The 22,069-nt window shown below is 45.9% G+C and overlaps 1 protein-coding gene across 1 annotated transcript in view; it reads left to right on the top strand.

The window, feature by feature from the left end:
* Positions 1 to 22,069, top strand: part of LOC144694059 (tumor protein p63-regulated gene 1-like protein) — a 120,597-nt gene that overhangs the window by 5,498 nt on the left and 93,030 nt on the right. Inside the window, exon 2 of the mRNA XM_078564422.1 lies at positions 8,315 to 8,406. Coding sequence (XP_078420548.1) covers positions 8,315 to 8,406 — 92 coding nt within the window. The remainder of the gene's footprint in view (positions 1 to 8,314; positions 8,407 to 22,069) is intronic.

The raw sequence follows: 22,069 nt of genomic DNA, 5'->3' as shown, positions 1-22,069 counted from the left end.
GTGAACGCCTGCCTCACCTGGCCCATGCCACGGCCTCTTACCTTGCAGCCTCAACTTCATCGAACTTATCACCCTCATTCCTTTCAAGGTCCTCCTCACTGAAGATGTGCATCACCCCCATGTCAGCATCTTGCAAGTCCTCCCCCCTTTGCAGCGCCAGGTTGTGTAGCACCAACAAGCCACGATGAGCTGGGAGACCCTCTGCGGAGTGTACTGGAGTGCTCCACCTAATCTGTCCCGGCATCGAAACCACATCTTCAAGGTACCAATACCACTGTTCAAGTAGCGATTTGAGCATCGTTGTACCTTCTCTCCGCAGCATCCCATGACTGTCACACGGCCATGTTCAGCCAGGTCCATTGCAGGTATCCTTTATCACCGAGGAGTCAAATCCAGATTCTGGTCTCTCAAAGACGTCAGGGATCTGCGACCTACTCAAGATATATGAGTTTTGGCAGTTTGCTGGATTTATCATGCAAACTTGTATGAAATGTTTCTCCTGGTCACAGGCCAGCTGAACATTGAATGAGTGGAATCCTTTCCTGTTGACATATTGCAGTACCTGTTGCCAGGGAGTTTTTATGGCCACATGAGCGCAGTCAATAGCACCTTGTACCTGTGGGAATGGGAATATCGCAGCAAAGACCAGTGCTCTGGCCTGCTGACTCTCCTGATCTCCTTCGAAGTTGACGTAATTGTGGGCCTTGGCGAAAAGGGAATCTGTCACCTCATGAATGCATTTGTGTGTGGAAGCTGGAGAGATCCCACACAGGTCCCGAATGGAGCCCTGGAAAAAGCCACTGGCATAGAAGTTAGGAGCAGTGGTTACATTCAGAGCCACTGGCAATGGATGTCCTCCCAGTCCCCACGCTGCCAGTTCCTCGAGAATGTGGGAAATGTAAGTCAGCAGATCCCTGGACACGCGGCAGCCTTGGTGACACTGTCTCTTGTTCACCTGCAGATCAGACTTGCAAGTTCTGTCTTGAGAGCTGCCCACAACTCTGCTGTCCTCTGTGTCCGGGAGGGACCCTGCTGCCCTGGCTCTTGAGGGTTTAGCTTCTCCCTTTGACTGGCCTGGCACTGCAATCGCAGTCGTCTTCACCTTCTCTCCTGTCTGTTTGTGATAATGCAGGCAGCAATAAATCCAGCCTCCATCGTCCTCAAGTTCTCATCTCTGCAGCACCAATGAGAAAAAAAATGAGTTAGCCCGAGCCTCCAATGCTCCAATTTTGGTAGATTACTATTACGTTCAAGGTCTTGGATTCAGTGATGGCGCCTGTTCACTACTGAAATCCTGGCCAGTGCATGGAACGTTTCAAGGTGCACCTTTCCACCCCTCCCCCACCCACCACCACCTTGACGTGACCCACTGCTGTGAGATTGCTTTGACCAGATGCTGGGATCCTCAGTCACTGCAGTTATACTACACTCTTTCTGATACTCATGATGTCCAGTGTTCACGGAGGAAGTGTAATTATTGAGGGGCTCTGTTACTTCTCACCTGGGAGCCTGCCAGTGCCAAGACTGTGATCCTGTTGGATCCAGTGCCCTGGTTTGTTGGGGCTAAAGGTTCCGGGTTATAGGCTTCTGTCAGGGTGACCCAGTTGGCATCATAGACAGAAAAGATCTGTAGACCGTTCTTAAAAGAAACACATTCTGTTTATTTACAAAAGGAACTCAGCTATGTTTCTGTGCTTACAACTCAAAACTCTGTCTTTACCCTTTAGACTCTAACTCAGGACTACAGAGGTAGCCCACGCTACTCTGCTATTGGGTACTAAGATCATGTGATCTTGCATTACAACATTTGTCTTAAAGGTATATGACACATCAGATTACTGCAGATCTCCTGCTTAAAAGATGCATCTGGAGCTTGTCCAGTCACCAAAATGTGCTAGGCTTTGTTATTGCTCTGGGCAATTGGCACTCTAAGAACAAAGCAAGGAGTTCTGTTATTGAAAACAAAAACAGAATTACCTGGAAAAACTCAGCAGCTCTGGCAGCATCGGTGGAGAAGAAAAGAGTCGACGTTTCGAGTCCTCACGACCCTTCAACAGAACTGAGTATAGTTAGGAGAGGGGTGAAATATAAGCTGGTTTAAGGTGGGGGGGTGGGGTGAGAGAGAAGTTGAGGGTGGGGTGGTTGTAGGGACAAGCAAGCAGTGATAGGAGCAGATAATCAAAAGATGTCACAAAAAAAGTTCTGTTATTGACTTGTCATTAATCTTGCGTGAATGTGCTTCATTGCTTCACTCTCCTGATTCTCTATCTAATTATTGAAACATGCTCCTAGCATGTCTCAGGCATGCATCTCTCCTCATTGGGCAATACACAGCCCAGTTGGGTGCCTCTTTAACCGATAACCCCCCCCCTCCCCACAGCGCAGTGTCACAGGCCTCCAAACGGCCCTCTGAGATTTCACAAGACAACTTATTCCCCACATTCATTTTCAAAGGGCTGTTGATGGGCAACTTCCTCCTTGCCCCGCCACGACTTCACTGCGCTCCTCGTGGATGAATAATTAATGAGCGGAACAGTGGAAAACCGCGTCCACACTGCCCAGTGGGAATCTCGCCCACTCCCCCGCCCACCACCGCACTTAGACTCCAGGCCTGAAGATTCCATCCGTTGAGTAATTATGAAATAATTATTGAAATGTTTGCCTCTTTCAAACGTAACATGAAATTCTAATCTAAGTAAAGGTGCAGTTGAAACTCTGTAAGCAGTTAGGGATCCTATAATAGGAAGTTTATTAAGGCAGTTGAGACATTGAGCAACACAGTCACAAGGACTCTGGCTAGAATGAGGAAATACCAAAAAAAACTTCAAAAGTTGGCTTGAATTGATTGCAGTGTTTACAATGCTAAAGGAATGAGACAGGAGAAATGGAAGCAGATTTAGAGAGATTGAGGGGTCGTGAATGAAGGAATAGAGATATATGATTAAATGTAAAAGATTGAGGCTAGAGTGCAGAAAAAATGCTCTTACACGCAGGATTGTGAGATGGTGGAATTCATCACCAGAGTTAGTGATTGAAATAGAAACTGTGCCAACATTTAGGAAATGGATGGGTGGTTTGAAGGAGAGGGGGTGGGATGGGGATAAAGGGAAATGGGGACTGCGTGAGAAGGTGAGATGAGGACACTGCTCATGTGGTTGCATCAATCAGTCTGTGCTGAGTTAGCTGAGCTCACTTGGCAATTGAGTGAGTTCAGTTGGGCTCAGTGCCCTTACAGGGAGAAAATTCCAACTCCTGATCATTATCTTGTGACCCCTGCTGCGAGAGTGAGGTATTGCACATAGGTTCCATCACAACATCCTCACCATCGAACTTCCCGCCTTGGCAATCACAGGACAGTAAAATCTACGTGGGTATTAATCCTGTAGGCTCACTACATTAACAACGTCCTTTAAGTTGGTCAGACTATGCTTCCTGATAGCAATCCTTTTGTTTCCTGTGAATGGAGAACAAACAGTGAGGGATAATTTAAAAAGCGATGAGAGGAGAGTTGGGAGTTCAGTTTAAAACAGCGAGGAGAGAGTTGGGAGTTCAGTTTAAAACAGCGAGGAGAGAGCGGGAGTTCAGTTTAAAACAGCGAGGAGAGAGCGGGAGTTCAGTTTAAAACAGCGAGGGGAGAGCCGGGAGTTCAGTTTAAAACAGCGAGGATAGAGCGGGAGTTCAGTTTAAAACAGCGAGGAGAGCCGGGAGTTCAGTTTAAAACAGCGAGGGGAGAGCCGGGAGTTCAGTTTAAAACAGCGAGGGGAGAGCCGGGAGTTCAGTTTAAAACAGCGAGGGGAGAGCGGGAGTTCAGTTTAAAACAGCGAGGAGAGCCGGGAGTTCAGTTTAAAACAGCAAGGAGAGAGCGGGAGTTCAGTTTAAAACAGCGAGGAGAGCCGGGAGTTCAGTTTAAAACAGCGAGGAGAGCCGGGAGTTCAGTTTAAAACAGCGAGGGGAGCCGGGAGTTCAGTTTAAAACAGCGAGGAGAGCCGGGAGTTCAGTTTAAAACAGCGAGGAGAGCCGGGAGTTCAGTTTAAAACAGCGAGGAGAGCCGGGAGTTCAGTTTAAAACAGCGAGGAGAGCCGGGAGTTCAGTTTAAAACAGCGAGGGGAGAGCCGGGAGTTCAGTTTAAAACAGCGAGGGGAGAGCGGGAGTTCAGTTTATAACAGCGAGGAGAGCCGGGAGTTCAGTTTAAAACAGCAAGGAGAGAGCGGGAGTTCAGTTTAAAACAGCGAGGAGAGCCGGGAGTTCAGTTTAAAACAGCGAGGGGAGAGCCGGGAGTTCAGTTTAAAACAGCGAGGATAGAGCGGGAGTTCAGTTTAAAACAGCGAGGAGAGAGCGGGAGTTCAGTTTAAAACAGCGAGGAGAGAGCGGGAGTTCAGTTTAAAACAGCAAGGAGAGAGCGGGAGTTCAGTTTAAAACAGCGAGGAGAGAGCGGGAGTTCAGTTTAAAACAGCGAGGGGAGAGCGGGAGTTCAGTTTAAAACAGCGAGGATAGAGAGAAACTTGGAGTGGGAGGGGGAGGATCCAGTTGTCGTGGTCCACGTAGGTACCAATGACATAGGTAGGACTAGGAAAGAGGTTCTGCTGAGGGACTACGAGCAGCTCGGGGCTAAATGAAAAAGTAGAACCACAAAGGTAATAATCTCCAGATTACTACCTGAGCCATGTGCAAATTGGTGTAGGGTAAATAAAATTAGAGAGGTAAATGCGTGGCTCAAAGATTGGTTTGGGAGAAATGGATTCTGATTCATGGGGCACTGGCACCAGTACTGGGGAAGGAGAGAGCTGTTCCACTGGGATGAGCTTCATTTGAACCATACTGGGACCAGTGTCCTGGCGAATTGTATAACTAGGTTTGTAGATAGGACTTTAAACGAATTAGTGGGGGGAGGGTTCAATTGAAGGGAAGTTTAAAAAATCAAAAAGAAACAAGAGAGCAGAGGTACAGGGTAGTGAAGAGGCAAATAATAATCAAATTGTGACAGGAAGGGGCAGAAAATCTAAGCAGAAGAGTGCAGCAGAAATTAGAAACAGAATGAGTAATAATGATTAAAAAATCAAAGCTTAAGGCTCTTTATCTGAATGCATGCAGCATTTGTAACAAGATAGATGAGTTGACGGCACAAATAGAAATAAATGAATATGACTTGATAGTTATTATAGAGACACAATTGCAGGGTGACCAAGATTGGGAACTCAATATTCAAGAGGATTCGCCGTTCCGGAAAAATAGGCAAAAAGGAAAAGGAGGTGGGGTAGCTTTGTTAAAAAAGGAAGGTATCAATGTGGTGGCGAGTAGTGATATAGGTGCAATAGATCATGATGTGGAATCAGTTTGGGTGGAAATAAGGAATAGCAAGGGGAAGAAGTCATGGGGGGGAGTAGTCTATAGGTCCCCAAAGAGTTGCCTCACTGTAGGACAAAGTGTAAATCGGAAAACAATGAAGGTGTGTAAGAAGGGTGCTACAATTGTCATGGGTGATTTTAATCTGCATATTGACTGGACAAATCAGATTGGCAGGGGTAACATGGAAGATGAATTTGTAGAGTGCATCAGGGATTGTTTGTTAGAGAAATACATTGCAGAACCTACCTGGGAACAGGTTATTTTAGATCTAGTAATGTGTAATGAGGTGGGATTAATAAGAGATCTCGTAGTTAAGGATCCTCGAGGGGGTAGTGATCACAACATGGTAGAATTTCAAATTCAGTTTGAGTGCAAGCAGCTTAAATAAGGGCAATTACAGGGGTATGAAGAAAGTGTTGTCTAAAGTGGGCTGGGAAAATAGACAAAGGGGAAGGTCAGTACATGAGCAGTGACAGACATTTAAGCAGATATTTCATAACACTCAACAAAAATTTATCCCAGTCAAAAAGAAGGACTCGATGAGAAGGACGAACCACTCGTGGTTAATAAAAGTAGTCAAGGAGAGTATCCAATCAAAAACTGAGGCATACAAAGTGGCAAGAACTAATGGTAAGCCAGAGGATGGGAATTTTTTAGGAACCAGCAGTGGAGACTAAAAAGCAATTAAAAAAGGGAGAAAATTGATTATGAAAGTAAATTGGCAAGAAATATAATAACAAACAGAAAGAGCTTCTACGGGTTTATAAAAAGAAAGAGAGTAGCTAAAGTGAGGGTGGGACCCTTGGAGGATGTGGGGAACAGGGAAATGGCAGATAATTTAAACCAATATTTTGCATTGGTCTTCACAGTGGAAGACACTATAAACATCAGAAAGAAATCAGATAAGCAAGGAGCTAATGGGAGGAAAGATCTTGTAACAGCCTCTATCACAAGGGACAAAGTAGTTCACAAGTCACCAGGACCTGATGACCTGCATCCAAGGGTTTTAAAGGAAGTGGCTGCAGAGATAGTGGAGGCATTGGTCAAAATATTCCTGGATTCCAGGAGTGTCCCAGCAGATTGGAAAACTGACAACGTACGCCCCTGTTCAAGAAGGGAGAGAGACAAAAAGCAGGAAACTATAGGCCAGTCAGCCTAACATCTGTCATTGGGAAAATGCTAGAGTCCATTATTAAGGAAGAAATAGCAGGACATTTAGAAAAGCTTAACGCAATCAAACAGAGTCAACATGGTTTTGTAAAAGGGAAATCATGTCTGATAAATTTGCTAGCGTTCTTAGAGGATATAACAAGCAGAGTTGATAAAGGGGAACCGGTAGATGTCGTATATTTGGATTTCCAAAAGGCATTCGATAAGGTGCAACATAAAAGGTTATTGCACAAGATAAGGGATCACGGCATTAGCATGGATTGAGGATTAGTTAACGCACATAAGACAGAGTCGGGATTAATGGGTCTTTTTCAGGTTGGAAAGACATAACTAGTAGAGTGCCACAAGGATCAGTCCTAGGGCCTCAATTATTCACTATCTATACTAATGATTTTGAGGAGGGGCAGAGTGTAATGTATCCAAATTTGCTGACAATACAAAAATAGGTGGGAAGACATGTTGTGATGAGGACATAAAGAATCTGCAAGGGGATTTAGACAGGTTGAGTGAGTGGGCAAAAACTTGGCAGATGGAGTTTAATGTAGGAAAGCGTGAGATCATGCACTTTGGTAGGAAGAATCAAAAGGCAGACTATTATTTAGATGGAGGGAGACACCAAAAAACTGCAGCACAGAGGGATCTGGGTGTCCTTGTGCATGAAACACAAAATGTTTGCATGGAGGTGCAGCAAGTAATTAAGAAGGCAAATGGAACATTGGTCTGTGTTGCTAGGGAGTTGGAGTTTAAAAATAGGGAAGTCTTGTTACAACTGTATAGGATGCTTCATAATCCATTTTCTCCCTTTTTATTGGCTTTTTAGTCATCCGTTGCTGGTTCCTAAAAAAATTCCCAATCCGCTGGCCTACCAATCCAGTACTGGAGTACTGTGTACCAAAATTTGGTCTCCGTATTTAAGAAAGGATATACTGGCATTGGAGACAGTTCAAAAGAGATTCACTAGGCTGATTTCTGGGGTGAAGGTGTTGACATCAAAAACGGCTTAACAGGTTAGGTCTTTATTCATTAGAGTTTAGAAGAATGAGCAGTGATCTTATTGAAACATACAAGATTCTGAGGGGGCTTGACAGGGTAGATTTTGAGAAGATATTTCCACTAGTGGGGGAATCTCAAATTAGGGGATATAGTTACAGAATAAGGGGACACTCATTTAAAACTGAGATGCGAAGGAATTTCTTCTCTCAGAGGGTAGTGAATGTCTGGAATTCTCTACCCCAGAGAGTTGTGGAGGCTAGATCACTGAAAGTATTTGATGAGGAGGTAGTTAGATGTTTGAAATATCAGGGATTTGAGGGCTATGAGGAGCTGGCGCAAAAGAGGAGCTGAGGCCTGGGGCAGATCAGCCATGATCTTATTGAATGGTGGAGCAGGCTTGACAGGCCGAATGGCCTCCTCCTGCTCCCATTTCATATGTTCTTATGTTCTAACCCAGTATCGCAGGACTTCAGTGCGAAGGTTGTGGATTCAGGAGCAGGTATTTAGGGAGGCCCCCTCCTGGGCTACTAGTCAAAGAACAGCAGACAAATCCTCCATTGCACTGGACGCTGGCCACTACTGCTACTGCCAAGAAGCAGAGTAACCGGTCATGCAACCTATCACCATTAGTGGGATCTTGCTGTGCGCTTTCTGTTTGCTGTGAATGGCTGTGTGATATAAATGGCAGTCACGCTCCAGGCAATTGATCGAGAATAGCTAATTTTGAGTCGTGGAGGGCTAGTCCATGTGTTGTTCCTTGAATGTATCAGTTACTAATCTCAATGTTATTTTAATGTCTCCACAGCAAGGAACATTTGATCAAGCATTACAAGATATTAAAACACAAATAAACCAGAAAGCCGATGGAGCTTTAAAAAGTACCTGGCTTCTGACTGAGTGAGTTTAAATACTTTGTCTGTCTTTGGAAACACTATCTCGACAACTACATTGGCAGGTTGTGTTTAAGGTTACAGTCCATCTTTTATGGGAAGTGGTTGGTGGACACCAGCACTGAGTTTGCTACGTTAAAAAAAATATATATTTAGTTAATTATCTGGATGTAAGTGTCTCTGGCAAGGGCCAGCATTTATTGCTTATCTCTAATTGCCCCTTGAGAAGGTGGTGGTGAGCTGCCTTCTTGAACCGCTGCAGTCCGTGTGGTGTAGGTACACCCACAGTGCTGTTAGGGAGGGAGTTCCAGTATTTTGACCCAGTGACAGTGAAGGAACGGCGATATATTTCCAAATCAGGATGATGAGTGACTTGGAGGGGAACTTCCAGGTGGTGGTGTTCCCATCTATCTGCTGCCCTTGTCCTTCTAGATGATAGAAGTTGCGGGTTTGGAAGGTATTGTTGAAGGAGCCTTGGTGAGTTGCTGCAGTGCATCTTGTAGATGGTACACACTGCTGCTACTGTGCGATGGTGGTGGAGGATGTGAAGGATTGTTGTGGTGGATGTGGTGCCAATCAAGCGGCTGCTTTGTCCTGGATAGTGTCAAGCTTCTTGAGTGTTGTTGGAGCTGCACTCATCCAGGCAAGTGGGGAGTATTCCACCACACTCCTGACTTGTGCCTTGTAGATGGTGGACAGGCTTTGGGGAGTCAGGAGGTGAGTTACTCATCTCACAATTCATAGCCTCTGACCTGCTCTTGTAGCCACAGTATTTATATGGCTGGTCCAGTTCAGTTTCTGGTCAATGGTAACCCCCAGAATGTTGATAGTGGGGGATTCAGTGATGGTAATGCAATTGAACATCAAGAGGCGATGGTTAGATTCTCTCTTGTTGGAGATGATCATTGCCTGGCACTTGTGTGGCGCGAATGTTACTTGCCACTTATCAGTCCAAGCCTGGATATTATCCAGGCCTTGCTGCATATGGGTATGGGCTGCTTCACTATCTGAGGAGTTGTGAATGGTGCTGAACATTGTGCAATCATCAGCGAACATCCCCACTTCTGATGTTATAGTCATTGAAGAAGCAGCTGAAGATGACACAATCGTATAGTGCGGGCAACTGTTAGAATCCCAACCATGTATTGACCAGTGAAGGTAGGATGCGGTGACCGTGATAGAGGACCCCCGGCAGATTTCTCAACTAGCACATTAAGGAAAGGGAGTTCATCTGATTGCTCCATTTTAAGTCCGCAGCTGCGTGTTAATAATTTCCTTGCATGTCTTAATGGGCTCCATCTTGTGCTCAAATTCACCTTTGAAATGGAGCAGCCAATTCCACGCGCTACAAGATTGGTCTTATCATCAAGTTTGTAAATTGGGCCCGAGCCATTTGCTCACCATGCAAACTTGATGCTGAAATAGAGGCATCAAAGGCATCCTGCAGGGTAATGGTTACCTGGATCAGATCATTTCACGATGTATATCACACAAACTCATGATCGGGCCTAAGGCCGTCACTTTTGGCCCTGAAAGGCGCTCAGTCTACCTCAGGTTACCCTGGAAGGACAAAGTATCTCAAAAATTTGAGCAACAGGTGAGGCTAGCTGTTTCACACTGCTACTATTCAATAGCAACACAAGTGGTATTCACCACTAACAGGATGCTGCCATCAAACCAAAAAGACGTTCTGCCTATCACGCAAACGAGTAATGTGGTACATGAATTTCAGTGCCAGTGTGATGCTAGGCCATATGTCTCAAGGACTGGCAGATCGTATCAAACAGCAACAGGCAGGGTACAGACTGTACCCAACCAGCCCCTACTTGTAAAACTCAAAACACAGTGTCCAATAGTAGATGTGATTCTACGATTGGACATTTGCTAAATAATCATCAATGGGCTAAGAATAACTCTGACAACCAATTTAAGATTGTCAGCCAGGCTCGCAATGTGGTGCATTTGTGCGTACTGGAAGTTATAGATATTAATACACGGGGCCCTGTTCTTTGCAGACAGAAAGAACATGTACACACATTGCGCCTCTGTCAGTTAAACAAAATAAATGACAGCCATTCGCTGATTCATTACTTAGGGAAATGCCTTGACCAACCGGGTTCAAGCTGCTTGGTTTAAATTTCAAACAATGCTTGGCAGTTAACAGTCAGTCACCATCAATTGATGTATTCTCCAAGGCAACCAATCAGAGTCCACTTGCCAACCAATCAGCACTCTTTTCTCATACAGTATACATTTGTTGTTTCCCCTGGCACTGGTAATTGTCCTGATGAGTGCAAGATGAAAAGCTTCAACAAAAAATGTCTCCCTTTTCAAAATTCCATCCCTTTGTAGCAAGAGTTTGGAATGTTTGTGCATTACAATCTTCATTTAATTACTCACCCCTCGGATTCTGCATTTCAAATTGCGGTGTCTCAGACTGAACTGGGTGTGGAGGAAGTTGACATGTCATGTCATGACTTTAATTTGACAAGGAAGTATTCAATGAACGGCATGACACTAGGAAGTTCTGAGGAACAAAGGGACCTTGGCGTGTGTGTCCATAGATCTCTGAAGGCGGAGGGGCACGTTAGTGAGGTGGTGAAAAAGGCATATGGGACACTTGCCTTTATCAATCGAGGCATAGATTACAAAAGTAGGGAGGTCATGTTGGAGTTGTATAGAACCTTGGTGAGGCCACAGCTGGAGTACTGTGTGCAGTTCTAGTCGACACATTATAGGAAGGATGTGATTGCACTGGAGGGGGTGTAGAGGAGATTCACCAGGATGTTACCTGGAATGAAACATTTCAGTAATGAAGAGAGGTTGGATAGACTTGGGTTGTTTTCACTGGAGCAGAGAAGACTGAGGGGCGACCTGATCGAGGTGTACAAGATTATGAGGATCATGGACAGGGTGGATAGGGAGCAGCTGTTCCCCTTAGTTGAAGGGTAAGTCACGAGGGGACATAAGTTCAAGGTGAGGGGCAGGAGGTTTAGGGGGGATGTGAGGAAAAACTTTTTTACCCAGAGGGTGGTGATGGTCTGGAATGTGCTGCCTGGGAGGGTGGTGGAGGCGGGTTGCCTCACATCCTTTAAAAAGTACCTGGATGAGCACTTGGCACGTCATAACATTCAAGGCTATGGGCCAAGTGCTGGTAAATGGGATTAGGTAGGTAGGTCAGGTGTTGCTCATGTGTCGGTGCAAACTCGATGGGCCGAAGGGCCTCTTCTGCACTGTGTGATTCTGTGATGTCTATGCCCCATATTCTGATTTGTTCTGAAGGCAGAATTTCTTTTCCTTTTCTATCCCCCTACCCACACCTTCCCTCCATCCACCCCACATCCCCCCCACCCCATTAAGACAATTGGCAAAAGTACCAAGAGAGAGAATTTTTTTTACTCGACAAGTTTTTTGTTGTCTAGATTCGGTTGAATCTGGAGATCAGAAGAATGAGAGGTGATTTCATTGAGAGTTCGACAGGGTCAATGCTGAGAGGTTGTTTTCCCCTTGTTGGAGAGTCAAATATAGGGATCATAGTCTCAGGATAAGGGCTTGGCTGTTTTGGACAGAGATGAGGAGAAATTTCTTCATTCTGAGGATTGTGAATCTCTGGAATCTCTGCCTCGGAGCTATGGCTGCTCCGTCATTGAGTGGATTCAAGGCAGACTGCACAAGATTCTTGGACACAAAGGGACTCAAGGGAATGGTGTGGGAGAGTGGATTTGAAGTGGAAGATCAGCCATGATTGTATTACATAGAAACTAGGAGCAGAAGTAGGCCATTCGGCCCTTCAAGACTGCTCTGCCATTCAATATGATCATGGCTGATCCTCTATCTCAACGCCATATTCCCACTTTCTCTCTATATCCCTTGATGCCCCAATATCCAAAACATGATCAGCTTCTTTTGGAATATACACAGTGATCCGACCTCCACAGCCTCTGTGGTAGAGAATTCCCCAGGTTCACCACCCTCTGAGTGAAGAAGTTTTTCCTCATCTCAGTCCTAAATGGTCTACCCCATATCCTGAGACTGTGGCCCCTGGTTCTAGACTCCCCAACCAGGGGAAACATCCTCCCTGCATCCAGTCTGTCCGGCCCTGTTAGAAATTTATACATTTCAATCAGATCCCCTCTCATTCTTCTAAACTCTAGTGAATACAGGGCCCAGTCGAACCAATCTCTCCTCATACGACAATCCTGCCATCCCCGGTATCAGCCTAGTGAACCTTTGCTGCACTCCCTCTATGGTAAGTATATCCTTTCTTAGGCAGGGAGACCAAAACTGCACGCAATACTCCAGGTGTGGTCTCACCAAGGCCCTGTATAACTGCAGTAAGACATCCCTATTTCTGAACTCAAACCTTCTTGCAATGAAGGCCAACATACCATTTGCCTTCCTAATTGCTTGCTGCACCTGCCTGTTTACTTTCATCGGCTAGTGTATAAGGACACCCAGATCCCTTTGTACTTCCACATTTCCTGATATATCACCATTTAAATAATACTCTGCCTTTCTGTTTTTCACACTGAAGTGTGTTGAATGGCAGAACAGGCTCGAGGAGCTGAAGGGCCTCCTTCTCCTGTTTCTTATATTCTTCTGATCTGGAAAGCGCTGCCTGAAAGGATGGTGGAAGCAAATTCAATTATAACTTTCGAAAGACAATTGGGTTTGTGGTACTAAAGGAAAAACCTGCAGGGCTATGTGGAAAGGGCAGGGGAGTAGGGCCAATTGGTTAATACTTTCAAAGAGCCGGCAGAGGGACAATGGGCCAAATGGTCTTTGCTGTATCATTCTGTGATGACCTCCTACACCCCCCCCAACTGAGCCCCAGCCTCTTCATTCCTTCTCTTTCCTAGATAGACATTCTCAAAACTGATCCAGCAGCGTTACAATTGGCCAGAGTTATGCTGGCAATTCGTAAAAACCCATCTGGTTCACAAATGTCCTTTAGAGAAGGAAATCTGCCATCCTTACCTGGTCTGGCCTACATGTGATTCCCACACCAACATGGCTGACTCTGAACTCATTGGTATTTGCCTGTCCCGAATTCTGCTTCATGACACCGAGGGCAGGATGATTTTGCCACTAGACGAATTCTGAGTGCATAGATACAAACTGTAATCCCAATGTTTCAATGGAGCATTGTCTGGAATATGTGAAAGTGAGGCAGTTCTGCTTTAACTGTACAGAGGCTTGGGCCTGAATTTTCCGGTTGTCGGGCAGACCTGTGCCCGACCCGAATGAGCGTAAAATGACACGTGATGACCTTGGGCAAGGGTCCCGACGTCATCGCGCACTCTCGTGATATTTCGGCTAACAGGCGCGCATGGGAGTCAGCAGCACTCCCGCCAACAATTAAAAGGCCATCAAAGTAATAATTAAGTTCAATTTTTCACTGCCCGTCCAACCTTACGGTCAGGCAAAAAGGCCAAGCGGCCTTTGGATTTTTTAGGAAACCTCATCCATGGACAGGGTGATGTTTCCAACAGCAATTAAAAATTAAGTAAAAATGTTTAAATTTCATTCATAACATGTTCCTGCTCATGTGACAGAGTCACATGAGGGGGCATGTTTTTTTAACATTTTAAAATTGTTTATTTTAACTTTTTAAATCCTCCTCACCCTGAGGCAGCTCTGTGCCTCGGGGAGATTTTCCTGTGTACACCCGTGTGCACATGCGCCAAGTTCCCCACTCGCCCTCCTCTGCCCCCCTCACACAGGCAGCACCCAGCGCTGCAGCACGGGTTTCACGCTGGGTGGGCATTCATTGGCCCCCCCCGCCCCCAGTGTGAGATCACAGTAGCAGCCCGATCGCGGGCGGAGGTTGGCTTCCCAACTGCTCCCGCTCGCCCCCGCCAAGCCTGCCCAACAAGGGCAAAATCGTGGCCTTGCTCAGGCCACATCTGGAGTCACTGTTCAGTTCTGAGCCCTGCAGTTCAGGAAGGAGGTTTGGTTTTGGAGAGGGTAATGCACAGATTCACCAGGATGTTACCAGGCTTAGAGGATTATGAGTGTTGGAACACAGGAGTTAGACCACTCAGCCCCTCAAACCTGAACCTGCTATCTGTTCTGTTGGACCTGATGGTGGGAAAAAGCCAGGTCAGTCAGACTACCAGAGCTCACCTTGCAGCTGCAAACAGCCCCTTACAGCCTCTTTGCCCCTGTGATCACTGTGACTCTCCTATGTGAATGCCCTTCATCATTTTAAAAACGTCAATCAGTTTTCCTTCTTCCAGAGACATTTGCTTCAACCTATTCAATCTTTTCTGATATTCACATCCTCTCAGTTCTGTAAATATCTTTGTAAATCTTTTTTGGGCTTTCTCCAGTACTTCAGTGTCCTTTGTGTAATATGGACACTGGTCCAACCACGATTCTACATCAATCTAAAATGTCCTCCTTGTTTTTGTATTCTGTTCTAGAAATGAACCCTTGTTATTTGCTCTCAGTGCTTCAGTGATTCAGTGTCTGTATTCCCACAACTGTTTGCTTTTTACCCAAAGTAGTTCTTCCCTTCCAAAGAATAACTGACCTCTATTATTCAGGAAGAAATAGCAGGACATTTCGAAAAGCTTAACGCAATCAGACAGAGTCAAACATGGGAATCATGGGCAGAATTTTGCCGTTGGCGAGCTGGGGGCGGAACCCCTGACATCATCCCACCCCATTTAAATATTGAGGAAGGCGAGGGGGGCACAGTGAGATCGGCTGTCCCCCCGCCAACCTGTCAATGGCCAATTGAGGCTATTGACAGGGTAATTAACCTAATTAAAGGCCCTGCCCGTCCAACCTTAAGGCTGGTGGGCAGGCCAGGAGCCCCAGCGGGCTTCTGAAAAAACATGAAACCTCATCCACTGGTGGGGTGAAGTTTTATGTTCCTTTTTAAGAACTTTAATAAATGTTATGTTACATTTATTAACATGTCCCATCTCGTGTGACATTGCCACATGAGGGGGGCATGTTAATAATAGTTTTATTTCTCTATTTTTTAACTTTTGTACACTGAGACAGCTCTTAGTCTCAGGGAGCCGTGCGCTCTATCGTGCGCATGCGCTTAACAGCGCACTCTCGCATCTGGGGAATCCACCCACCCCCCCCCTCGCCCGCACAGGAAGTGCATAGCATTTCCCGTCGGGCAGGCCGCTGGGCAGGGCCTTAATTGGCCCACCCACTCAAAATGGCGGCGGGGCCCGTTTCGGTAGCGAGGCTCGGCTGCCTCCCCGCCCGTCAAGGACAAAATTCTGCCCCATGTTTGACAAATTTGCTAGAGTTCTTTGAGGATATAACAAGCAGAGTTGAGAAAGGGGAACCGGTAGATGTAGTGTATTTGGATTTCCAGAAGGCATTCGATAAGGTGCCACATAAAAAGTTAGTATTGGGGGTAATGTATTAGCATGGATTGAGGACTGGTTAACACACAGAAAACAGAGTCAGGATTAATGGGTCTTTTTCAGGTTGGAAAGACATAACTAGTGGAGTGTCACAAGGATCAGTCCTAGGGCCTCAATTATTTACTATCTATATTAATGACTTGGAGGAGGGGGCAGAGTGTAATATATCCAAATTTGCTGATGATACAAAAATAGATGGGAGGACATGTTGTGATGAGGACATGAGGAATCTGCAAAGGGATACAGACAGGTTAAGTGAGTGGGCAAAAACTTGGCAGATGGAGTTTAATGTAGGAAAGTGTGAGGTCATGCACTTTGGTAGGAAGAATGAAAAGGCAGACTATTATTTAGATGGAGAGAGAGACTCCAAAAAAGTGCAGCACAGAGGGATCTGGGTGTTCTTGTACATGAAACACAAAATGTTAGCATGCAGGTGCAGCAAATAATTAAGGCGGCAAATGGAATTTTGGCCTGTATTGCTAGGGGGTTGGAGTTTAAAAATAAGGAAGTCTTGTTACAACTGTACAGGGTGTTGGTGAGGTTGCACCTGGAGTACTGTGTACAGTTTTAGTCCCCGTATTTAAGAAAGGATATACTGGCATTGGAGGCAGTTCAAAAGAGATTCACTAGGCTGATTCCTGGGGTGAAGAGGTTGAATTATCACAAACTTCTAAACAGGTTAGGCCTTTATTCATTAGCGTATAGGCGAAGGAGGGGTGATCTTATTGAAATGTACAATATTCTGAGGGGGCTTGACAGGGCAGATGTTGAGAAGATGCTTCCACTCATGGAGGAATCTTGAACAAAGGGACATAGTTACAGAATAAGGGGGCACTCATTTAAAACTGAGATGTGAAGGAATTCCTTCTCTCAGAGGGTAGTGAATGTCTGGAATTCTCTACCCCAGAGAGTTGTGAACGCTAGATCACTGAAAGTATTTAAAGAGGAGGTAGACAGATGTTTGAAATATCAGGGAGTTGAGGGCTATGAGGAGTTGGCGCGAAAGAGGAGTTGAGGCCTGGGGCAGATCAGCCATGATCTTATTGAATGGGGGCAGGCTTGAGGGGCCGAATGGCCTACTCCTGCTCCTATTTCTTATGTTCTTATGTTCTTCTTCCCTCCTCCCAAAAGGGCCCCTTCCATACTTTGCTACATTTAGTTTCATTTTCTATTTAGCTTGTTTTTCCTCCTGTACTGGAGTGATCAGAAACATGCCCTGCTGTATTTGTACAGTGATGGTCATTGAGGGCTTATTGTAGAATTTAGCACTGCAGCCCAGAGAGAATAGCGGTGAAGTAGATAAAAACAATTAATTGGCTTCAGACCAATGTTTCACAAAGTGTGCTCTGTAGTACTGCTACTGGTCTGCAAGAGTCCGCCAGGGGGGGGTTCTATGAAACTGCTGCTGGTCTGCAAGAGTCCGCCAGGGGGGGTCTATGAAACTGCTGCTGGTCTGCAAGAGTCCGCCGGGGGGGGCTATGAAACTGCTGCTGGTCTGCAAGAGTCCGCCAGGGGGGGCTATGAAACTGCTGCTGGTCTGCAAGAGTCCGCCGGGGGGGGGCTATGAAAGTGCTGCTGGTCTGCAAGAGTCCGCCAGGGGGGTCTATGAAACTGCTACTGGTCTGCAAGAGTCCGCCAGGGGGGTCTATGAAACTGCTACTGGTCTGCAAGAGTCCGCCAGGGGGGTCTATGAAACTGCTGCTGGTCTGCAAGAGTCCGCCAGGGGGGTCTATGAAACTGCTGCTGGTCTGCAAGAGTCCACCGGGGGGGGTTCTGTGACACTGCTGCTGGTCCATGAGGGCCCTCCAGGGGGTCTATGTGCTGGTCCAAAATGCAAGTCGCTGATGCGCAGTGCCACAGCTGAGGCTGGAACCCTCACCACCCACCACTTGCGTGGCGCCGCACAATCAGACTGGCTCCTATTGTATGATGTGCCTGTATGTCAGTGTAATGTAAAGGCGCTCAACAGAACAAGGGTTAATGTGGGACTGGAGATTAGCACCGCCCACAGTATGATGTATAGAGCCACATGGTAATAGACTGAGAGGGCAGCCTAGAAATAACACTCTGGAACCAGCACCATGCATGGCACTAATCTGGGATCTGTAAATAGTTAAAGATTAACAATAAAGGGTTCATGTTTAAACATACAAATCTTATGTTCTCATCATTGAGATATTTAAAGAAGCCATGCTACAACACCTCCTACAAGAACGGCAAGAGCTGTCTTAAGCACAAGCAACAACAATGTAATTTCATAAGCAAAATTTATGTCAGTGTAACAAAATACATCTGTGTAGTTCACAGAAGGTTTACTAAACTAATACCAGGAATGGGTGGGTTGTCTTATGAGGAAAGGCTGGACAGGTTAGGCTTGTATCCACTGGGGTTTGAAGAGTAAGAGGTGACTATATTGAAACATATAAGATCCTGAGGGGTCTTGACAGGGTGGATGTGGAGAGGATGTTTCCTCCTGTGGGAGAATCTAGAACTAGAGGGTCACTGTTTAAAATAAGGGGTCACCCATTTAAGACAGAGATGAGGAGAAACCTTTTCTCTCAGAGGGTAGTGAGCCTTTGGAACTCTCTTCCTCAAAAGGCAGTGGAAGCAGAGTCTTTGAATATTTTTAAGGCAGAGGAGATAGATTCTTGATTTACAATGGGGTGAAAGGTTATCAGGGGTCGGTGGGAGGTTACAGTCAGGTCAGCCATGATCTTATTGAATGGTGGGGCAGGCTCGAGGGGCCGAGTGGCCTACTCCTGCTCTCAATTTGTATGCACGTATGTAATTGGATGTTCAATATTTGTGGGGCTGAAAAGGGAAGGATGAGGAGCCAGCTGAACACGGAGCCTGGCAAGAGACTAACATCAGCTCCGAAGGAGGGTCATCCGGACACGAAACGTTAACTCTGTTTCTCTCTCCACAGACACTGCTAGCCGTGCTGAGCTTTTCCAGCACTTTCTGTTTTTATTTCAGATTTCCGGCATCTGCAGTATTTTGTTTTTATCGTATATGAGATTAAGGGCAGAATTTTGAGGTCATCGGGCAGGGATGGTGGGCGGGTCCAGGAGCAGCCGCGAAATGGTCTCCGCTCGCGATCGGTCCCCGATACGCAGGCGGGCCAATGAAGGCAAGCCCAACGTGCAACGCCGCTCTTCACTGGTCAGCAAGCGGCGGGTGGGCTCAGGGGCCTGTTGGCCGCTCTGTCCAATGACGACCTGCTGGCCAGTTTAAAACCGACACAGTCAGGCCCTAGATGGCTGCCGGTGATGAGGAGAACTCTGGTGTGTCAGCAGACGAGTGTACGTTGTGGGGAGTAATGCAGATGCAGGCACCAGGCGGGAGGGCAGGCTGGGTGGGTATTGTAGGGTGGCGGAGTTGTACTGTTAATGATAGAGTTGATCTGCAGACACTCCTTGGGTTGAAATATGACGTTTATTTACAATATACTCAGCAACAACTACACGTCTGCTTTCCACTCCAACTCTATCTCTACACTGACTGCTGAGGTAGCCTGTGTAACTCCACTATTGGTTACCACAGATCATGTGATCTTCCTTAACAAGTATTATTCTTAAACGTACATTACACACTAAATAAAACCATAATTACCACATACCGCCCTCTTTAGCTTGCCTACACATATTATATTTACAAGTACATATTTTTGAAGACAACAAAATATTTACGCTGGGTTGGGAATTTACAAGTTCAGTCATTCAGGTGGTTTCCTGATGCGTGTGGAATGTCTCAGCTCCACAACTCCAGATTCTTTGTCAGGAACCTCCTTTTCTGGAGTTGCCTGAACATCAGGTGCTTCGGTGGGCACTCGCAGTTCTGTATCCTCAACTCTTACAGGAACACCAGACGTGTCAGTCTAGGGTTAAGTATCCTCAACAGGAAACGCAGACCTGGTCATGGTCACTGGTGGTACCAAATCTCGGTGATTTGTCTCTCTTCCATGGTCCACATGTCTCTGTATGATCCGGCCTTCCACCTCCACGTGGTAAGATGGAGGTTCAGTCACCGCATTCATTTCACCCGGTAACCACTTTGGTCCTTCTTCAAAGTTCTTCACACATACCAATTCTCCCACGGTCAACTTCCTCTCGCGACTATGCCAGTCGTGTCTAGTTTTCTGGCTTCCCTGACTCCTTTCCACCTTCCCCTTCAAATTCAGCATTATTCAGCTCAATCTCACCCCAGGACAGCATTTCAACAATAACCCCACCTGTTGTTGTGTGAAGGGTGGTCCTATAATGAAAAACAAAGTGTGCTAGCTTGCTTGCCAAGCAATCGCCAGTTAGCTTTTTCATGCCAGCCTTGAATGTTTGAACTGCCCTTTCGGCCAGTCTGTTTGAGGAAGGGTGACATGGTGCAGTTTTCACATGAGTGATACTGATAAATTGGTGAAATTCGGCACTCGTAAATGCCGGGCTGTTATCGAAAACAACCACTTCTGGTAGTCCGTGAATGGCAAAACTCTGACGTAGTTTCTTAATTCTAGATGATGACATTGGTGATTTCACCTCATATACGTCCATCCATTTTGATTGGGCATTGACAATGAGCAGAAATATTGTTCCCAGGAAAGGTCCAATGTAGTAAATGTGTAACCGTACCCAGGGTCTACCTGGCCACTCCCATGGGTGTAATGGAGCTGTCACTGGCAACTTTTGCAGTTTCTGACATTGCACACACTGCTTTACTAAACTCTCTATTTCACCATCCATCCCTGGCCACCATAGGTAGCTGCGTGCTATGGTCTTCATTCAGGAAATTCCTGCATGGGCATTGTGCAGTTCAATTAAAAGTGGCTCCCTTCCATTTGAAGGAACTATCACTTGTGTTCCCCACAATAAAATGCCAGCCTGGCTGGTTATTTCATGTCTTCTGTTGAAGTACTGTTTCATTTCATCAGATACAGGCTCCTGTGACCAACCATGTAGCATTTGTTCTCGTATTTGAGATAGGACTGGGTCCCAACTTGTCCAGTCTCTGACCTGTCGAGCACATACTGGGGAGGAATCAACGAAATTTAACAGTAAAACAAGTTCCTGTGGAACTGGGACATGCTCATCATTTTCTTGGAAAGGCAAACAACTAAGGGCATCGGCATTTGTGATTTGATTGTCAGGCCTATGTACGAAAGTGTATTCATTTGCTGCCAGAATTAAAGCCTATCGTTGTATTCTTGCTGAGGCTATGGGTGGTTTGGCCTTCTCCTCACTAAACAATCCCAGCAATGGTTTGTGGTCTGAAATGATTATAAAATGGCAGCCGTGTATGTAGTGGTGAAATTTCTTGACACCAAAGATGATGGACAGGTCTTTTTCTATCAGTGAGTATCCCTTTTCCATTGTGGTGAGTGTTCTTGATACGTAATCTATTGGCCGTTCTGTGCTGTCGTCCATCGGATGAGAGAGCACTGCTCCCACTCCATAGGGAGATGTGTCACATGTCAGCACCAATTCCTTTGTCTGGTTATAATGTACTAATCGATTGGACGAGTACAACAATTATTTCACCTTTATGAAAGCTTCTTTCTGGGGTGCCTCCCGAGACCAACGTTGGTTTTTATTTGAGTAGAGAATGCGGGGGGGGGGTCAGCACTGTAGACAAATTGGGTAAGAGCTGCCCATAATAGTTGATCATTTTTCAGCATGATTTGAGCTCTGATGTGTTCTTTGGCATAGATGCTCTGTTATGGATCTCATAAGAACATATGAAATGGGAGCAGGAGTAGGCCATTCAGCCCCTCAAGCCTGCCCCACCATTCAATAATATCATGGCTGATCTGCCCCTGGCCTCAGCTCCTCTTTCAAGCCAGCTCCTCATAGCCCTCAACTCCCCGATATTTCAAAAATCTATTTACCTCCTCTTTAAATACTTTCAGTGATCTAGCCTCCACAACTCTCCGGGGTAGAGAATTTCAGACATTCTACCCTCTGAGAGAAGAAATTCCTCTCAATTTCTCCTCAACCAGATAGAGGCCCTGTGAATCTCTCCAGTGACCCAAATAGATTACCTCCCTCGCTTGGAACGTGTACTTTTCTTTTTTAAATACACACCAGCTTGCAGGAAATGTTTTAAGATTTCTTCTACGTTTGCCAAATGCTCTTTTTCAGTGAATCCTGTCACCAATACATCGTCTAAATAGACTACAACCTGGGGCAGTCCCTGCAGTAAGCTTTCCATTGTTCTCTGAAAGATGGTGCAAGCAGAGGGAGACACTGAAAGACAATCGTGTTTAGTGGTACAACCCTTTGTGGATAT

The sequence above is a fragment of the Cetorhinus maximus genome, chromosome 19, assembly GCF_964194155.1.
Source record: "Cetorhinus maximus chromosome 19, sCetMax3.hap1.1, whole genome shotgun sequence".
NCBI lineage: Eukaryota > Metazoa > Chordata > Chondrichthyes > Lamniformes > Cetorhinidae > Cetorhinus > Cetorhinus maximus.
Note: the sequence above shows the minus strand (reverse complement) of the source record. Positions and strands in the feature narration are given on the sequence as shown.